General features: G+C 41.9%; 1 protein-coding gene across 4 annotated transcripts in view; it reads right to left on the bottom strand.

The window, feature by feature from the left end:
* Positions 1 to 349: 349 nt before the first annotated feature.
* LOC138760742 (uncharacterized) overlaps positions 350 to 21421 on the bottom strand; it is a 133096-nt gene continuing 112024 nt past the window's right edge. For 3 of the 4 annotated variants that reach the window (XM_069931763.1, XM_069931766.1, XM_069931764.1), the window contains 2 exons: positions 5009 to 5231; positions 350 to 1141 (listed from right to left, as the gene is read on the bottom strand). In XM_069931763.1, coding sequence (XP_069787864.1) covers positions 1002 to 1141; positions 5009 to 5231 — 363 coding nt within the window. In that variant the 3' untranslated portion in view covers positions 350 to 1001. The remainder of the gene's footprint in view (positions 1142 to 5008; positions 5232 to 21421) is intronic. The other variant, XM_069931765.1, reaches the window with a different exon arrangement.

The raw sequence follows: 21421 nt of genomic DNA, 5'->3' as shown, positions 1-21421 counted from the left end.
TCAATACTTTTTATCAAAACATTCTTTCTTTAGCATTGTGTTGTATCATATAAATATTTAAAAATGAATTTAAAAAAAAAAGCTAATTAGAACAAGTACCAGAGAAGGTGGCAATGGGTGGGACAAAAAGAATCTGTGTGACAGAGAGATATAATGTAGCCATTAAATAAACTCTTCTGTGAAATGATGCTAAAGTTATGAAGTTGAAGTGAAGTTGGATAATCTGGCCTAACTGGGACAGATCCAGTTTTTATTTAATCGATTTGATGCCTGCGAGAAACAAAAGATTTGTATAGGTTTTTCAGTTGTATCAATTAATAAATTAATGAAGACAGAGGTTAAAACAACATTTTGTTATCTTTGCATTTAATTCAAGTCCACAGCAGATTAAACATGAAATATTAGTTTATGGCAATAAAATACAAATGATTCATTGCCAATTAGTTTTAAGAGGTTAGGTGGCATAAAGATGAAAAAAAAATCTACTGATGTGTTACCAATTTCAGGGCAAATTACTTGAGAATTCTTCAATGGAATATACTACAAGATTACGAGCATCCAATGTATCAGGTAGCGTCACTGAAAATGTGTGATAATTTCAAAGTAAAACAGATTGCTGTAAAACACCCTTAATAGGAGATGTAGTAAGTCGTATTCAACTGAATATTATATAGTTTCTATGAATGAATGAAAAATTATTGTCATTCTTAACCAATGCTTCAGATTATAATCTTGGAGGTTATTTTGTGAAAATAGTCCAATCAGTATTGTTACTTAAGAAAAAAAACATTTTAGAAATAATATGATGATGGGAACTACAGAATTATTTTTGAATGTGCAGATTAATTTGAATAAACTGAAGGAGAGCTCTTAAATTAGTGCATGTTTGGACTTTAACAAAATTAAACGCAATTCTCAAAAGTTTTAGCAACAATACAGTAGGATGCATGTGCTTTTTCCCCTTCTGTTTGCATGTCACTTTATAACTAATAGCAAGAATACTATATCCAATGCTTGAACGTGAAGAATGCTTGAAGTTCTGGATCTTGAATTGGTTTCTCATGGATTCCTGCATAGACCTTCATCAGAAGTTGATTCTTCATTTTCTGGTCAAGAATGTTAATATAACCATCTATGGAAGCTGCAAAGCAATGCAGATGTTATTGAAAAATAAACAACTTGAATGTGAAAACATGTAGAAGAATGTTATTTGTTTTCTATTTCTTCTGACTTAACATAGCATCTTATAAATGGGTAAATGCTAAGTTTTAATTTGGTAAAACTCCTGTTATTCAGAACTCAAGCAAATGACAAAAATAAACAGAATCAATAAAAATTTCAATAAAAGTGTAAAAGTAAAGTTCTCTGAAGTAACACATACTTCTTGGATTTCTCCTTTATGTTCACTAAATGGAAGTCCTTTTTCTCGTCACGGTTGGCGTTGCAGTTAGTGCAACGTCTTTACAGTGCCAGTGATTGGGACCGGGGTTCAAAGCCCTCGCTGTCTGTAAGGAGTTTATATATTCTTCCTCATGTCTCTGTGGGTTTTCCCCAGGGGCTCTGGTTTCCTTCCACCATTTGAAATGTACTGGGGGTGTAGGTTAACCGGATGTAAATTGGGCAGCTTGCGCTCATGGACCAAAATGGCCTGTTACTGTGCTGCGTGTCTAAATTAAAAAAAAAATTAAATTTGATCTATACTTTTTAGTCCTCTTTAAAGATTAACACATTCTATTGAACTGTTATGCAAATCAATTTCACTGTGATTTCTGAGAATTTTGGTAATGAGGCAATCTAGTTCTGATGAATGGCTTTTGGCATCTTTTCATTGCCACTGGCTGACTTGTTTAATAGAACTTTTTGTATAACTTTTAGCAAGTTGATGTGAAATTACAGAAGCAGCAGTCGACACTGGAGCAGACCATACAGTGGAGAAAAATGCTCACAATATGCCTGCCTCCTGATTATCTGAGACAACTAGTTTCCAATAAGGAGTGACTGACAGTTATTTATACATCTTTACAAAGTACAGGAGTGCAGCCGCAATGTTGCGGGCCGAGCAGGAGCATAGCATGGTATCATGAACCGTTGCCAGTGAGGCTCACCAGTGATTACTTGGAGCCACGGGCTGGGCCGCTATGCACTCACCTGGGCAATGGACTGTATACACGTGGTACTGCGTGCTGAGTACTGACACACTGGATTGCTATGCTTCTTTCTAGAGAGTGCGGGGCTCACACCATATTTTCTTTAAATCCGCCAGCCCCACAGATTGGCGGCAAACACATAGTGGCATTATCCCCACCCCTCCCCCCCCCCACCACTCCGGTCCCGTGGAGCCCGGGATGGGAGGGATATAAAAGAAGCATGGTAAACTCAAAACAGTCTTTGGTTGACCAATCTTGTGTATGTGTGTTGATTTATTAGCTCTACCGAGTAGTCACTGCAGAATTATTTAACAATGCAGAAGAAAATAATTCCTAACAGTTCTTTATTTTGTTCAAATGCATCAATATGACTATGGAAATAAAAAATCAATTTAGATTATTAGATTTGTCTTTCCCATCCTCTCAAAGCTTGTTTTCAATAATGAATAAATCTGAGACAAAATATTTACAAGTGCAAACTTAACAAAAAACAGAGGACTGAATTGTTAGGATAGTAATAGGTCCTGTCCAGAGAAGAAACAAGCCTTCTGTCGCGCATGCAGCCATCTTCAGCGCAAACTCCAGGAGATCCAAAATGAATGGTGGACTAGCCTCGCCAAACGAACCCAGCTCAGCGCGGACATTGGCGACTTCAGGGGTTTCTACGAGGCTCTAAAGGCTGTGTACGGCCCCTCACCCCAAGTCCAAAGCCCGCTGCGCAGCTCAGACGGCAAAGTCCTCCTCAGCGACAAGATCTCCATCCTCAACCGATGGTCAGAACACTTCCAATCTCTTTTCAGTGCCAACCGCTCAGTCCAAGATTCCGCCCTGCTCCAGCTCCCTCAACAGCCCCTAAGGCTAGAGCTGGATGAGGTCCTCACCCTGGATGAGACATATAAGGCAATCGAACAACTGAAAAGTGGCAAAGCAGCAGGTATGGATGGAATCCCCCCCAGAGGTCTGGAAGGCTGGCGGCAAAACTCTGCATGCCAAACTGTATGAGTTTTTCAAGCTTTGTTGGGACCAAGGAAAACTGCCTCAGGATCTTCGTGATGCCACCATCATCACCCTGTACAAAAACAAAGGCGAGAAATCAGACTGCTCAAACTACAGGGGAATCACGTTGCTCTCCATTGCAGGCAAAATCTTTGCTAGGATTCTACTAAATAGAATAATACCTAGTGTCGCCGAGAATATTCTCCCAGAATCACAGTGCGGCTTTCGCGTAAACAGAGGAACCACTGACATGGTCTTTGCCCTCAGACAGCTCCAAGAAAAGTGCAGAGAACAAAACAAAGGACTCTACATCACCTTTGTTGACCTCACCAAAGCCTTCGACACCGTGAGCAGGAAAGGGCTTTGGCAAATACTAGAGCGCATCGGATGTCCCCCAAAGTTCCTCAACATGATTATCCAACTGCACGAAAACCAACAAGGTCGGGTCAGATACAGCAATGAGCTCTCTGAACCCTTCTCCATTAACAATGGCGTGAAGCAAGGCTGTGTTCTCGCACCAACCCTCTTTTCAATCTTCTTCAGCATGATGCTGAACCAAGCCATGAAAGACCCCAACAATGAAGACGCTGTTTACATCCGGTACCGCACGGATGGCAGTCTCTTCAATCTGAGGCGCCTGCAAGCTCACACCAAGACACAAGAGAAACTTGTCCGTGAACTACTCTTTGCAGACGATGCCGCTTTAGTTGCCCATTCAGAGCCAGCTCTTCAGCGCTTGACGTCCTGCTTTTCGGAAACTGCCAAAATGTTTGGCCTGGAAGTCAGCCTGAAGAAAACTGAGGTCCTCCATCAGCCAGCTCCCCACCATGACTACCAGCCCCCCCACATCTCCATCGGGCACACAAAACTCAAAACGGTCAACCAGTTTACCTATCTCGGCTGCACCATTTCATCAGATGCAAGGATCGACAATGAGATAGACAACAGACTCGCCAAGGCAAATAGCGCCTTTGGAAGACTACACAAAAGAGTCTGGAAAAACAACCACCTGAAAAACCTCACAAAGATAAGCGTATACAGAGCCGTTGTCATACCCACACTCCTGTTCGGCTCCGAATCATGGGTCCTCTACCGGCATCACCTACGGCTCCTAGAACGCTTCCACCAGCGTTGTCTCCGCTCCATCCTCAACATCCATTGGAGCGCTTTCATCCCTAACGTCGAAGTACTCGAGATGGCAGAGGTCGACAGCATCGAGTCCATGTAGTTGAAGATCCAACTGCGCTGGGTAGGTCACATCTCCAGAATGGAGGACCATCGCCTTCCCAAGATCGTGTTATATGGCGAGCTCTCCACTGGCCACCGTGACAGAGGTGCACCAAAGAAAAGGTACAAGGACTGCCTAAAGAAATCTCTTGGTGCCTGCCACATTGACCACCGCCAGTGGGCCGATATCGCCTCAAACCGTGCATCTTGGCGCCTCACAGTTTGGCGGGCAGCAACCTACTTTGAAGATGACCGCAGAGCCCACCTCACTGACAAAAGGCAAAGGAGGAAAAACCCAACACCCAACCCCAACCAACCAATTTTCCCCTGCAGCCGCTGCAACCGTGTCTGCCTGTCCCGCATCGGACTTGTCAGCCACAAACGAGCCTGCAGCTGACGTGGACTTTTAACCCCTCCATAAATCTTCGTCCGCGAAGCCAAGCCAAAGAAGAAGGTGGATAGGATGGGTTTAGTTGGTCAGGAAAACTCGTTTTGCACAGACAAGTTGGGCTGAGGGACCTGTTCTGTAGAATTCCATTACTGGGTGCTGTTGTAAATACCACATCCTACAAAAAAAAAATATGCTGCACAGGACAAAGTTAATAATTTTATATGACAGAGATTTTTCATATACACACCTATTCCCATTACTTTCCCGTATGCAATCAGGTTTGGGGTCAATCTGGAGTCATCATACTTTTCATATTTCATTAAGAGACGGATGATTTCTCCAGAAATGAAAGCATCATCATATGTTTGTTCATCAAGGGGTTTCACAGGAAATTTGGAGTAGATGTCCACAGCTTTCAAGGGGTCAGTTTTCAGAAGAAGATTTGCAAACTCAATGTACGCATCATGCACCTGAACAAATCACAAGTCATTACATTAATTTTAGCCATGAGTTTAAAATGGCATCATGAGCTCAGACATACAATCTTTATAAATTTTATCTCCAATAAACATGTAAGCAAAATCAACATTGTCATGTAATAATTTCTTGAAATTATGAGATAAGGCAGGTTCAAAATCTCTCTGGGTTAGCAGAAGGTTCCAATGTACAATGTCAAAAGACAGAGGAAACTCATCATGGTCCCAAGTCTTGTGGTGGTGTGCTTTTAATCACTGTATGTACCCGTGCATATCCTGCTATATCCCAGTTTTCGGAAGGAATTATTTGAAAACTGTGTACTATTAAAAAAGGGTGTCCCTTCAATTTGAACACGGCTGTGTCAACAGATTCTACAACTATTGGATTTTGGGATACATTAAGACACTTTTCAGGAGTAGACAAAGATTCCCATTGAAGTCCAGTAGATTGAAGCCTATTGCATGTTTCATCACCTGGGGCTAGCCTTGCCGGGAACATCAAAGTTGAAGGAGAAGGCCAAGAACATGCCCAAGGAAGGAATGTGGAATTGTTAAATTTATTTTGTAAAAGTCGAAAGGTTCACGAATATGAAATCTTAGGCCTCTCATACCTTTACCTTTCCAATGCCACACCCTACCACATTACCCGATCTGAGGTCTCTTGTTTTTGCCCAATGGCTTCAATGAGTTTCCTGCTTTCCTGCATGGGTTGTGATCTTATGTGCTGGAATTTAAAATGGCTGGTTATTTCTTGTACTGTGTCTCTCAAATCCATGTATATACCTTCCTTTGATTCTTCCCTATTAAAGAATCTTATTAAAACAGTCTTAATGCAACCACATGAGTGTGGTTATACCTTTCCTGTTCCTCAGTTCCACCCTTATAGCCTCAGTAGATGAGCCCTCTGTTCTGTCTTAAGACAGTTGTGGTATTTTCCTTGATAAGCAATGCCACTCCTCTCCCCTCTCTGTTCTATTGCATCTAAAGCAATTTGAAGTCTGGAACACTGAACTGCTATTATTTTCTTACATTTAAAAAGTAATATTAAAAGTGATATTTTACAGACCAACTGTTGCTAAATGAGTGGACATGCGCAAAGGAGAGTTTGGAATTTTATGGAGGGGGTAAAAGTCCACGTCAGCTGCAGGCTCGTTTGTGGCTGACAAGTCCGATGCGGGACAGGCAGACACGGTTGCAGCGGCTGCAGGGGCAAATTGGTTGGTTGGGTTTGGGTGTTGGGTTTTTCCTCCTTTGCCTTTTGTCAGTGAGGTGGGCTCTGCGGTCTTCTTCAAAGGAGGTTGCTGCCCGCCAAACTGTGAGGCGCCAAGATGCACGGTTTGAGGCGATATCAGCCCACTGGCGGTGGTCAATGTGGCAGGCACCAAGAGATTTCTTTAGGCAGTCCTTGTACCTTTTCTTTGGTGCACCTCTGTCACGGTGGCCAGTGGAGAGCTCGCCATATAACACGATCTTGGGAAGGCGATGGTCCTCCATTCTGGAGACGTGACCCACCCAGCACAGCTGGATCTTCAGCAGCGTGGACTCGATGCTGTCGACCTCTGCCATCTCGAGTACTTCGACATTAGGGATGAAAGCGCTCCAATGGATGTTGAGGATGGAGCGGAGACAACGCTGGTGGAAGCGTTCTAGGAGCCGTAGGTGATGCCGGTAGAGGACCCATGATTCGGAGCCGAACAGGAGTGTGGGTATGACAACGGCTCTGTATACGCTTATCTTTGTGAGGTTTTTCAGTTGGTTGTTTTTCCAGACTCTTATATTAAACATTTAAACACAGTTATCACTTTTTTTCAAGAAACACATTAAAAAGGCAGATAAAGATATATTAATGTTTAAATGGGCAGGGGAATGTTACCATTCATCTTCAGAAGCTAAAATCAGAAGTGTGTCCATTTTATTTTAACAAAATGTCCCATTTCTACTCCACAGTAGCATCATAGATAAAATGGAGCATTATATTATCCTTACTGGGACAATACATAAATTGATTGTTTTAGCTAATATTTTTGCTCTGAATGTGGATGAACCAGCATTTTTTCAAAATTTATTTTTGCCCTATTACCGGATTAATCTAAATACTCACTGATTTTAGGAGGGGATTTTAATTGTTGTCTAAACACCATGTTAGACCATTCTTTAAATAGAAAGGTTACTCCCTCCAAATTAGCTTTGGCAATAGTCTTTTTTATCCAATATGTGAGTGTCTGATATATGGAGATTTTTAAATCCCACAAGTAAAGATTCTTTTTTTTCTCAAGTGTGCACAATGCTTATACCAGGATAGACTATTTTTTAAATTGATAATCAATTGATTAACATGATTTCCAGTGGATTTTTACAAATTATTCTCTAAACAACTTATTACACAACTAAACCTAGTACTGAATGATTCATTTTGAGAAGAGAAATGACCTTCTTCTTTCAGTGAGGCTTCTATTTCTGTCATTTTAAATAAAGGGAAATATCCTGATAATTGTGCATCCTACAAACTGATTTATTTACTCAATGTGGACATGAATACTTTATCAAAAATTTTAGCAAATAGATTAGTGATTTTACCAGGAGTAATAGATTTAGACCAAATGGGTTTTTATTAAAAATAGATATTCTTATCATAATATTTATAGATTAATGAATATTATCTATTCTTCTTTGACTCACCCTAATGAATGTATTCTTTCTTTAGACACAAAAAGCATTTGATAGCATAGATGTTGTGTATACACTCATACAATTAAGACTTGGAGACATGATGCTTTCTCATCCTTTACTTCTATTTAGACTAACATGGGTTATACCCAACACTCTTCCGTCTCTCCCCTCCAACCCCCCCCACCACCATGTAGTAAATGCTGACTGGGCCCCTTTGAACTAATAAGATTACATCTGGCCCAGGACTACAAGTGAGATTTAGAATACATCTCATGAGTAATTATAATCATAAAAGGGAAAGTATTTAATGATAATCAAGGCATAATTGATTAAAGCGTTCAGATGGTCTTCTTTCTCTTTTGGACCAACTTGGCGTGGTTTGCTGTGTCGTCCTTTGCTCGGGACCTGTAGATTCCACTTCCTCCAGTTCATGATGCAGTTCATGGACTTTAGCGTTAATCAATGCTCGTAATTGGTCAATGTGTTGCTTCCACAATCTGTCCCCCACAAGAACAGAGCATGAGCAGGTGCTCAATTTTTGTTAGATTACTCCTACCTATATTGTCTATAATCTTGTACCAGATCTCTCTCGTCCACTTCCATTGTTCTAGGAGAGGTTTGTGGAGATGCAATTGACCCAGATTTGGATGAACTGTGGACAGCCTGGTCTGCAGGTTGCAACCAAACATTAGTTCCACTGGGGTCCGTTTTGTGGTAGAATGTGGCGTGTTTCTGTATCCCAATAGGAAATTTGTGCTTTTGTGTGTCCAGGAGCCATTTAGAAATGTCATAGTTTTCATTGCTTTTTTGAATGTTTGAACAAACGTTCTGCCTCCCCATTAGTACTTGGGTGACAGGGTGCAGGCAAAATATGTCTGATATTGTTGCTGCACATAAATTATTAAAAATAAATTATTAATTCATGAGGCAATCCGTAAGTGGCAAACATAACTCATAGACAGTCAATCTTGGAATCTGCTTTGGTATTTTTCAGTTGTGAAACTACTGGCCATTTGGAGCTATTAGTAAAGTCTCACCCATGAATGGTCCAGCGAACTCTGTATGAATCCGATGCCAGGGTTTGAATGGCCATTTCCATGGGTTAGCTTTGGCTTGTGGCATTTTTGGCTGCATTGACTGACATTCTTTGCATTCTCTTACTGTTGTTTCAATGTCTCTGTCTATGGAGGGCCACCAGACATGCATCCGGGCCAATGCTTTCATTCGTACCATTCCCGGATGGTTGTGGTGTTCTTATTACATGGTAGTTTGCCATTTGGCTGGAATAATTGTATGGGTACCCCATAGTAAACATCCTTCTTCAACTGATAGTTCATGGCAGCATGTGTGGTAAGGTTTTAGATCTTCTGGAATGACTTCAGATTCGGGCCAGCCATTAAGGGTGAAGTATAGGATCTTGCTTAATGTTGCCTCTTTTCGGGTTTCCTTTGCGATCATCTGGGCTGCAATGGGCAGTTGTTGAAGATGTTCTTGGTTGACGGCGGCTGCCTCTGCTGTCCATTTAATAATTTCTTCTCGTTGTTCTGTCTTGGGTAGCAGCATGCGTGATCAGGCATCTGCATGGCTGTTGAGTGTTCCTGGTTTATGTTTTATATCATAGTTATACGCCACTAGTAGCATGATCCATCTTTGAATTCTGGCCGCAGTTAATACTGGTATACCTTTGCCCCAGGATTAAACTAAGAAGTTTGTTGTCTTTTTTTCCTTAAAGATATTGGTGGAATTCCTTTTACACCAAAAATTATTGCCAATCCTTCTTTATCTAGTTGGGCATAATTGCGTTCACTTGTGGTTAATATTTATGAAGCATATGTCCCACTGGTGAAGCATCCACAGCCACTGTAACTTCTTTACTTGGGTATTAATGGATCAGCACCTTATTTGTTGACGTTAGTATTTCCTTTAGTTCATTGACTGTTTATAGCTTCTGTGTTCCAATATCATGTTTGATTTTTCTTGAGTATTTGGTTCAGCGGACTGCATAGTGTAGACATATTACGGATATGTTTTCGGTAGTGATTAACAAGTCCTAAGAAGGACTGTAATTCCGATTTGTTGGTTGTGTATGGGGTCTTGCAAACGACTTCTGTTCCTGCTGGATTCATTCACACCCTCTTGATGTTGATTGTAAACCCAAGGTGTGGCATTCCGCGCTAGGCATGACCCTGGTGTGGAGCACATCTTGTTTGTCACTTTCTCGCATCAGGATGTAGTCCAGGAGGTGCCAGTGTTTGGATCGGGGATGCATCCAGGTGGTCTTAAGGCTGTCCCTCTGCTGAAAAAGGGTGTTTGTAATGACAAGTCGCTGTTCTGCGCAGAGCTCCAACAGGAGGCGCCCATTGTCGTTGCACTTGCCGACGCCATGCTTGCCCAGGATTCCTGGCCAGGTTTCTGAGTCTTTGCCGACACGAGCGTTGAAGTCGCCCAGGATGACAACCTTGTTGGCTGTAGGGGTACGTTGGATGAGGTTGCGCAGGTCAGTGTAGAACTTGTTCTTTTCTGCTGGTTCCGCCTGGAGGGTTGGAGCATAGACACTGATGAGGGTGATGTGACGCTTGTTTTGAAGTGCGAGTCGCATGGACATGATTCGGTCCGAGAGGCCTGTCGGAAGGTTTTTGAGTTTGAAGGCAATGAAGCTCTTGACCATGAAGCCTACACCAGATAGGCGTCGTTCATCCGAAGGCTTGCCAGACCAGTAGAGTGTGTAGCCCGCGCCGCGTTCTTGGAGGCTGCCTACATCTGCCAGGCGGACTTCACTGAGAGCGGCTATGTCGATGTCAAGTCTGAGGAGTTCATGTGCAATGAGGGCAGACCGACGTTCAGGTCGGTGGCTGTCAGCCTTGTCTAGCATGGTTCTGATGTTCCAGCATGCTAGCTTGAGTTTGTGAGCATCTTTTGAGGGGGAGGACGTGGAGGGGGAGGACGTGGAGGGGGAGGACGTGGAGGGGGAGGACGTGGAGGGGGAGGACGTGGAGGGGGAGGACGTGGAGGGGGAGGACGTGGACCTGTCCTCGGGCCTGCGCAAAGGAGCTTTTAGGTGGAGTGCAGTGCGCGCAGTGCCACACTGACCACCGGCTGGTTCGCTGCAAGCTCAACCTTCACTTCAAGCCAAAGCCCAGGAACAATAAAGCCCCCAGAAAGAGGATCAATGTTGGAAACCTGCAGTCAGACGAAGCGAGAGGAAACTTCCAGGCAAACCTCAAAGCAAAGCTCGACGTTGCAACCCGCCTCACGGACCCGTCCCCTCAAACCCTCTGGGATCAGTTGAAGACTACCATACTGCAATCCACTGAAGAGGTACTGGGCTTCTCCTCAAGGAAAAACAAGGACTGGTTTGACGAAAACAGCCAGGAAATCCAGGAGCTGCTGGCAAAGAAGCGAGCTGCCCACCAGGCTCACCTTACAAAGCCGTCCTGTCCAGAGAAGAAACAAGCCTTCCGTCGCGCATGCAGCCATCTTCAGCGCAAACTCCGGGAGATCCAAAATGAGTGGTGGACTAGCCTCGCCAAACGAACACAGCTCAGCGCGGACATTGGCGACTTCAGGGGTTTCTACGAGGCTCTAAAGGCTGTGTACGGCCCCTCACCCCAAGTCCAAAGCCCGTTGCGCAGCTCAGACGGCAAAGTCCTACTCAGCGACAAGATCTCCATCCTCAACCGATGGTCAGAACACTTCCAATCTCTTTTCAGTGCCAACCGCTCAGTCCAAGATTCCGCCCTGCTCCAGCTCCCTCAACAGCCCCTAAGGCTAGAGATGGATGAGGTTCCCACCCTGGATGAGACATATAAGGCAATCGAACAACTGAAAAGTGGCAAAGCAGCAGGTATGGATGGAATCCCCCCAGAGGTCTGGAAGGCTGGCGGCAAAACTCTGCATGCCAAACTGCATGAGTTTTTCAAGCTTTGTTGGGACCAAGGTAAACTGCCTCAGGATCTTCGTGATGCCACCATCATCACCCTGTACAAAAACAAAGGCGAGAAATCAGACTGCTCAAACTACAGGGGAATCACGTTGCTCTCCATTGCAGGCAAAATCTTCACTAGGATTCTACTAAATAGAATAATACCTAGTGTCGCCGAGAATATTCTCCCAGAATCACAGTGCGGCTTTCGCGCAAACAGAGGAACCACTGACATGGTCTTTGCCCTCAGACAGCTCCAAGAAAAGTGCAGAGAACAAAACAAAGGACTCTACATCACCTTTGTTGACCTCACCAAAGCCTTCGACACCGTGAGCAGGAAAGGGCTTTGGCAAATACTAGAGCGCATCGGATGTCCCCCAAAGTTCCTCAACATGATTATCCAACTGCACGAAAACCAACAAGGTCGGGTCAGATACAGCAATGAGCTCTCTGAACCCTTCTCCATTAACAATGGCGTGAAGCAAGGCTGTGTTCTCGCACCAACCCTCTCTTCAATCTTCTTCAGCATGATGCTGAACCAAGCCATGAAAGACCCCAACAATGTAGACGCTGTTTACATCCGGTACCGCACGGATGGCAGTCTCTTCAATCTGAGGCGCCTGCAAGCTCACACCAAGACACAAGAGAAACTTGTCCGTGAACTACTCTTTGCAGATGATGCCGCTTTAGTTGCCCATTCAGAGCCAGCTCTTCAGCGCTTGACGTCCTGCTTTGCGGAAACTGCCAAAATGTTTGGCCTGGAAGTCAGCCTGAAGAAAACTGAGGTCCTCCATCAGCCAGCTCCCCACCATGACTACCAGACCCCCCACATCTCCATCGGGCACACAAAACTCAAAACGGTCAACCAGTTTACCTATCTCGGCTGCACCATTTCATCAGATGCAAGGATCGACAATGAGATAGACAACAGACTCGCCAAGGCAAATAGCGCCTTTGGAAGACTACACAAAAGAGTCTGGAAAAACAACCAACTGAAAAACCTCACAAAGATAAGCGTATACAGAGCCGTTGTCATACCCACACTCCTGTTCGGCTCCGAATCATGGGTCCTCTACCGGCACCACCTACGGCTCCTAGAACGCTTCCACCAGCGTTGTCTCCGCTCCATCCTCAACATCCATTGGAGCGCTTACACCCCTAACGTCGAAGTACTCGAGATGGCAGAGGTCGACAGCATCGAGTCCACGCTGCTGAAGATCCAGCTGCGCTGGATGGGTCACGTCTCCAGAATGGAGGACCATCGCCTTCCCAAGATCGTGTTATATGGCGAGCTCTCCACTGGCCACCGTGACAGAGGTGCACCAAAGAAAAGGTACAAGGACTGCCTAAAGAAATCTCTTGGTGCCTGCCACATTGACCACCGCCAGTGGGTGATAACGCCTCAAACCGTGCATCTTGGCGCCTCACAGTTTGGCGGGCAGCAACCTCCTTTGAAGAAGACCGCAGAGCCCACCTCACTGACAAAGCACTGACAAAAGGCAAAGGAGGAAAAACCCAACACCCAACCCCAACCAACCAATTTTCCCTTGCAACCGCTGCAATCGTGTCTGCCTGTCCCGCATCGGACTTGTCAGCCACAAACGAGCCTGCAGCTGACGTGGACTTTTTACCCCCTCCATAAATCTTCGTCCGCGAAGCCAAGCCAAAGAAACCCAAGGTATGTTACTGAGGGGCACATGAAGACACATTTGTCCTTTCAAAGTGTTTTTTTTTTCTCCTTTTTTTCCTTTCCCTTGCAACCGCTGCAACCGTGCCTGCCTGTCCTGCATCGGACTTCTCAGTCACCAACAAGCCTGCAGCAGACGTGGACATACCCCTCCATAAATCTTCATCCACGAAGCCAAGCCAAAGCTAAGCCAATTAGCCTGTTGTAGTCTGGTTAAAACCTTTTCAAGGTTTTCTAAGTGTTCACTGTCATTTCGGCCCGTGATGATGATATCATCTAGGTAACACCCGACTGAGAGTCCATGTAGTAATTTGTCCATTGTTGCCTGAACAATCGCAGGTGTGGCTGAAATTCCTTCAGGCCTGTGTATAGGTGAATAGTCCCAGATGGGGATTGACTGTCACATATTCCCGTGATTTTTTTTTTGTCTAATTCTAATTGTTGATATGCTTGTGACAAATCTAGTTTTGTGATTTTTGCTCTCCATTTATTGCTTGGAACAATTCTTCTGCCTTGGGCATGGGGTGTTCGGGTATTTTGAGTGATGGATTGATGGTGATTTTATATTTGCCGCAAATACAAATCTCACCGTTTGCTTTTCGAATGGGTACAATAGGCGCTGCCCAATCACTGTATTGTATTGGTTCTAATATGCCTTCATGTTTTAGTCTGTTTAATTCAGCCCCAATTTTTCCTTTCACAGCAAATGGGACTATTCTGGCTTTGAAGAATTTTGGTTCTGCATTATCTTTTAATTGCAGTTTAGCTTGAACACCTTTGATTTTCCCTAATTCTTGTTGGAAAACCACTGCGTGGTTGTTGAGGATTTGGTTGAGATCTGACTGGGAGGTGTCCATGTGGTTTACATTTAGTATTGAACTGATTTGCAACCAATCTAGGGGAATGTGTTGTAGCTAGTTTCTTCCAAAGAGTGCTAGTCCCTAGGTATCTTCGATGTAGAGAGAGAGTGTGTTTGGTTGCTGTTGTTTGTATTGTACTTGGACCATACATTTTCCAAACACTTAGTTTCTGTCTCCTGCAACAGATCTTAGAGTTATTTCAGTTGTTTTTACCAGGAGGTGTGGTAGCAAGTGTTCCTTTACATGTAATGGCATTAGGGACACCACTGCCCCTGTGTCTAACTCATTCTTCAGGGGATGTCTGTTTATTTTTAGCTGTATAAAGATTGCTGTGTTTCCTCCATTTATTCCTTGGATGTGAAATAACTCAGAGCTGAAATTTCAGGAGCTTGAACATCAGCCTTTGGGCTTTTATCATCATCGTTGCTAGGTTGCCTCTCTCTCTCTCTGCAATTGTTTTGACTTTAGCTGCCTGTTTATTTGCAGGCCACTTTAGAAGTGGACATTTAGCTTTGATATGACCTTCTGTTTTACGATGGTTGCATTTAGAATTTTTGAAGAAACAGTATTCTGGTCGGTGGTTGTATTTCCCACAACGGAAGCATTGTTGGCAGGATGACCACCTGACCAGTAGGTCTGGTTGACCCACATCCAAGTTTTTATCTGCCATTTCAGAGCTGCAGGTAGTTCTGTATGCAATCTGTAACATCTTGATCCATTCCTAATAATTTTTCCTTTCCTTGGCAATTTGCCAGCACCATCACCAATCTGTCTTGCAATGCTTGATTTAGAAACTGCTCGATATGACAGTGCTCTGCCAGTTTGCACAACGATGTCAAGTATTTACTTACTGTTTCTCCTGGTCCTTGTCTCTTTTCATAGAATCGTTTCTTTTCTGCCATAACTGGCGGTTTCGGGGCTTAAATGGTCCCTTAGAGCTGTGCATAATTTGTTGAATGTCTTCATTCCTGGATCCTCCGGGACAGCAAGGTCTTAAGAAGGTTGAATGTTTTACTGCCCATTATACTGAGGAAGAGGGCACATTTGCGGTTTACTGGACCTTCCACAATATTGTGGGCTATGCAGTAGTGGTTAAACCGTTCTACATAGTTATCGCATCCTCGTCGCCTCTGTTGTGGATGCGCTCACACAATTTTGGAGATGCGATGTTTTCTCATCCTTTACTTCTATTAGACTAACATGGCTACTGATACACAAGGTTATATATATGGGAGGGTGACATCATGACATGGACATCATGATGTCTAACAGATGGCTTATACCCAAGAGAATGGGAATATCTATTTGGCACTTTAATAAAATTTAATTTTGGACTAGATTTTATTCAATGGATAAAATTTTTATATGCATCTCCAATAGCATCAATCATACTAATTTTCAACAATCAAAGTTTTTGAAATTACAATGAGGCACGAGATAGGGTTGTCCACTAAGCCCTCTGCTTTTGATTTAGTGGTTGAGCCGCTAGCTGTTGCTATACGAGCAAATTAAGATTTTAGAGGCTTGTTTAGAGGACCTATTGAACGTAGGTTATCTCTATATGCAGATGACCTTTTGCATTTTGTGTCCACTCCAGAAGTATCCATACTTACCTGCTTTAGTAAATTCGTAGGATATAAACTTAATCTGCATAAGAGCAAACTATTACCACTAAAAGGCCCACTTACTATATTCTAATTATCCTTTTAAAATAGTGAAAGATCATTTTAAATTATGATAACTATGAATTAAAAAAACCTCTTTAAAGAAAACTTTGTAGTTTTATTTATTCAGACTAAAACAATACTCTCTGGATGGTCAGCACTTTAACTATGATAGGCAACGACATTTTAATTTGATTAAAATGAATATTTTAACAACATTTTTATATTTATTTCAATCATTATCAATTTTTATTTCTAAGTTTCTTTGACACATTGGCATCATCTATTATGTAATATATATAGCAAGAAAAGAAAGCAAGAATAAATAAAATTAATCTTCAGAACACAAGAAATATACGAGGACTGTCATTACCTAATTTTAGATTTTATTATTGGACAATGAACATAAAGGAATATGTTAATATTCTTACAATTTGATAATAGAGATGACTGACCCAATGGGATTGAAACAGAATTGAAATCTCTTAAGAATATGTCCTTACGGGCGATATTGGGTTCACCTTTACTTTTCTCTATTCCAAAACTAACAAATAATTTAATGAGAAAATGGAGTAAATTTAGGAATTTTTTTGGAATTATGGGATTTATATTTTCTAGTCCAATTCTACTCATTTATTCCAACCCGCCATTTTAGATGCAAATGATGAAGAATGGAATTGTCTAGGAATTAAAACTTTTAATGATCTTTTATCCAACAAAATTTTGCATCCCTACAACAATTAAAAATGACATTTAATCTGTCAGACAGGCACTTTTTAAGGATATTATCTAATAAGATATTTTTAATTTCAACTTTCAGTATTTCCATGTCTTACTGATCCGAATTTCATAGATGAACTTTTTGAATTACAATCTGTACAAGTGTATAATATCTGCCTTATGTTATAAAATATTGAATTTAACAATAGTCTGTTTAATTAGGATCAAAACTGAATGGGAGAATGATCTTAATATGTCTAATTCAGCAGAAGATTGGATTTCAATTTTGACTCTTATCCATGACTCATCTCGATGTGCCAGGCACAGTTTGATCCAATTTATAGTGGTGCATAATGAACATTTTTTTAAAGTTAAGCTTGCTCCAATCTACCCAGTTATCAGCTCATTGTGTAATAAATATAAAAGTATTTGATACACATGTTTTGGTTTTGTCCCAGTTTAGCAGAATATTGGACAGTTATTTTCAGAACATTTTTGGGATCAATCTCAAACCATGTCTGTTGATTGCAATGTTTGGCTTCTCCAGTGATGTAAACATATATTTAATGTCTAACAAAAACAGATTTTAGCACTTTCTACATTACTGGCTAGAAGAGGAATATTGCTTAAATGGAAAGAGGACATTCCACCCACCCATAAAAAATGGTTACTTGATATTATTGTCCTTTCTAAGTTTGGAAAAAAATCAGACATAATGTTAGGAAGATTAAGATCTCTTTGATAAGACTTAGGGTCCATTTATAGTTTACTTTCATAATTGGAGTGATCAAGGTGTGGGGATGCAGTAAATGGGCATGTTTTGTCAGATCTCCAGAGAGAGTTGCTCGATTTCAAGTCTGCTTGAATACCAATTTCATCCTTGGTTGGTGGATGGGGTTAGATCTTTATAATCAACCTTTTTTTTCTCTTTTTTTTTTACTATTCACTATATGTTTACATTGGAATAGGAGTTCATGTATTATTATTTCTATATATGTTTATTATATTTAATTTATATGGAAGTAATATAAGAGGAAGCTTCTTCACTCAGAGAGTGGTGGCTGAGTGGAATGATCTTCTGGAAGAGGTAGTTGCAGCAGGGTCAATTCTGTCATTTAAGAGGAGGTTAGATGAGTACATGGATGTGAGGGGATTGGAGGGTAATGGGCAGGGAGTAGGTAGGTGGAACTAGTGGAGTTTCACGTGAATTGGTGCGGACTAGAAGGGCCAATATGGCCTGTTACTGCACTGTAATTGTTATATGGTTATAATGTATGGTTGTATATTAAAACTCAATAAAAATAACAAGAAAAGAAAAAAAAAGAAAAGGTCATTCCTCAGGACTGTAGTGGAGCATCAGCTTCAATTTTTGCATTCGTATCGTATGTGGGACCTGACTCTACATCTTTCAACTTATAACAAGAATATTACTAAATGAGCTGCTCGCGCTTCTTCTCAGGATGACTTGCTTTCAATCTAATTCTCTGAAGTTCGATTTGGGCTACAAGTTCTGAGCAGATTCTGCACACTCTGCTGCAGACAAGACAGGAGATTTATGATGGTACAGATGGGTAAATGGCTTAGGATATCTTAAATTTCTTCCACTATTTTGGGTAGCCTCCTCATGCTTCTTTTATAGAACAGACCAATGTTTTGCTAGAAGCTTCTCCATGTTTAATGCCTACGGGATGGCATTTTGGATCAGCTTGTTTATGAGCCCACCAGAGATTAGCTGTTTTGGATTGGGTGCTATCAAATGAACCAGAGGTAAATAGAGACCTTCAGGTAAAGGGATCCTTCCAAGGCTGTGATCACAATATGACTGGACTCGTTGTGAAATATGAAAAGAAGAGGCTAAAGTCCAGTGTGTCAATATTTCAGTAGAGTAAAAAAATTACAGTCACATGAGAGAGGATCTGACCAAAGTCTATTAGAAAAAACAGCAGATCAGCAATGGCTGGAGTTTCTGCAAAAAAGAAGGAAAATCCAGGACAGGTATATACCTAAAGGAAACAAAGTTGTGAATGGAAAAATGAGACAATTATGGCTGATGATGGAAATTAAACCAAAGGAAAAAGGGAAAGGAAAAGAGAGGGCAACCAAGGGGAAAAAAATGAGTGGGAAGATAGAAGACTGGGAAACTTTTAAGAACTCAAAGACACCCAAGAAGGTGATTGGGAAGGAAAAGAGTAATTATGAAAAGAGGTTAGCAAATAACATTAAAAAGGATTCTAAAAGCTTTTTGAAGTACATAAATAGCAAAAGAGTGACAAATGTAGACATAGAACCATTAGAAAACAACACTAGAGAGATTGTAATGGGAGACATAGAGATGGTAGAGGAACTGAATGAGTAGTTTGGACCTGTCTTCACAGTAGAAGACATTAGTTGCTTACTGGACTCTCAAGGGTCTCTGGGAAGTGAAGTGAGTGCTGTCAAGGACACGAGAAAGAAGATACTTGGGAAGCTAAATGATCTAAGGGTAGATAAGTCTCTCAGACCAGATGGAATGCACCCCCGAGTTCTGAAGGAGGCTGCTGAAGAGATTGTGAAGGCATTGATAATCATCTTCCAGGAATCAATGGATTCGGGCATAGATCCAGCAGACTGGAGAATCATGAATATCACTCCTCTGTTTAAGAAAGGAAGGAGGCAGCAGAAAGGAAATATAGACATATTAGCCTGATGTCAGTAGTTGCAAAGCTGTTGGAGTCAATTGTCAAGGATGAGATTATGGAATACCTGGAGGTACATGAAAAGATAGGCCCAAGTCAGCATAGTTTACTTAGAAGAAGATCATGTCTGAAGAAACCTACTACAATTTTTGGAGGAAATAACAAACAGGATAGACGGGAGAAGCAATGGATGTTGTGTACTTGGACTTTCAAAAGGCCTTTGACAAGGTGCCATATGAGGCTGCTTAACAAGATGAAAGCTTATGGAATTAAAGGAAGAATACTAGCATGAGTAAAGCGTTGGTAAATAGACAGAAAACAGAGAGTGGGAATAAGGGGATCCTATTCAGGTTGGTTGCTTATTACTAGTGGTGTCCCTCAGGGATCAGTGTTGGAGCTACTTCTTTTTGTGCTGCATATAAATGATTTGGATAATGTGGTTAAATTGTGAATGACACCAAAAGAGGAGTTGGAGCTGGTGGTGCTGAGGACACAGAAAGGCTGCAGCGAGACTTGGATAGATTAGAAGAATGGGGATAAATGGCAGATGAAACACAATGTTGGGAAATGTACAGTCATAGACTTTGATAGAGGAAATAAATGGGCAGACTATTTTTTAAATGGGGAGAAAATTAAAAATTGGGAGGTGCAAAGGGACTTGGGAGTCCTCGTGTAGGATACCCTAAAGATTAATCTCTAGGTTGAGTCGGCAATGAAGAAAGTGAATGCAATGTTGGCATTCATTTCTAGAGAAATAGCATATAAGGGCATGAATGTATATGTTGAGACTCTATGGGGCACTGGTGAGACCTCACTTGGAGAACTATATGCAGTTTTGGCACCTTATTTAAGAAAGGTTGTACTGGCATTGGAGAGGGTTCAGAGAAGATTTACTAGAATGATACCAGGAATGAAAGGGTTAGCATGTGAGGAATGTTTGGTGACACTTGGACTGTACTCGTTGAAGTACAGAAGGAAAAGGAGGGACCTCATAGAGACATTTCGAATGCTGAAAGGCCTGAACAGAGTCAATGTGACAAAATTGTTTCCAATATAGGGGAGTCTAGGATAAGGGGCCATAATTTCAGGATAAAAAGGTGTCAATTTAAAACAGAAATGGGGAGAAATTTCTTCAGCCAGGGCGTCATAAGTCTGTGGAACTTGTTGCCAAAGGTGGCAGTAGAAGCAGGTCATTGGGTGTATTTAATACAGAAATTAACAGGTTTTGGATTAGTCAGGGCATCAAGGGTTATGGAGAGAAGGCCTGGGGAGTGGGATTGAGTGATAAGGATCAACTCATGATTAAATGACAGAGCAGAACCGATGGGCAAAGTAGACTACTTCTTTTCTTATATCTTGTGGGCTGTGATGGGCCAGAGAGTCAATGTGTTGGCAAAAGAATGAACATTTTTAAAGACTGACTGGAAATATTTGAGTATGATAGAATCCTTGATGCCAACAATGTTGACTTTGGAGAGGACACTGACATTGGCTCCCTAGTCTGTCAAGCGATTTGTAAAAATTTTCCAAAACAGCATTGATGGTATTTCTTCGTATTTGAGTCCATGTCACATCTATGGAAGGCATTTGTGATCAACCATCACCACCTACCAGCTATTCTGCCAATCACAATGTCCAGAGAAATGGACACATTGATTAAATGTAAGCTCATATTACAAGCTCCAGTTTTAGTAAAATGGGATTATCAATGTAAGGGATAGTATAGACAGGATGGACTGAATGACCACAGTTAACATTTAACATTTCACACAAGCACAACACAAGTCACAGCCTAGCGACATTTCGACACATTGGAAGAACTTAGGGAAGGCTTGTCACAGTCTGTTCCAGAATTCAATACATTTGCAAAGACATTGTGATTTTGTAAGGGAGAATCATTCTGATTGCTGGAGAGAACAAAGACTTTTAAGGCAGGTGTTGAGGCCAGCCATTCTGTGGAATTCAGAGCAAAGCATAGTCTGTGAA

The sequence above is a fragment of the Narcine bancroftii genome, chromosome 4, assembly GCF_036971445.1.
Source record: "Narcine bancroftii isolate sNarBan1 chromosome 4, sNarBan1.hap1, whole genome shotgun sequence".
Classification (NCBI taxonomy): Eukaryota; Metazoa; Chordata; class Chondrichthyes; order Torpediniformes; family Narcinidae; genus Narcine; species Narcine bancroftii.
This window is presented reverse-complemented; position numbering and strand designations above follow the sequence as displayed.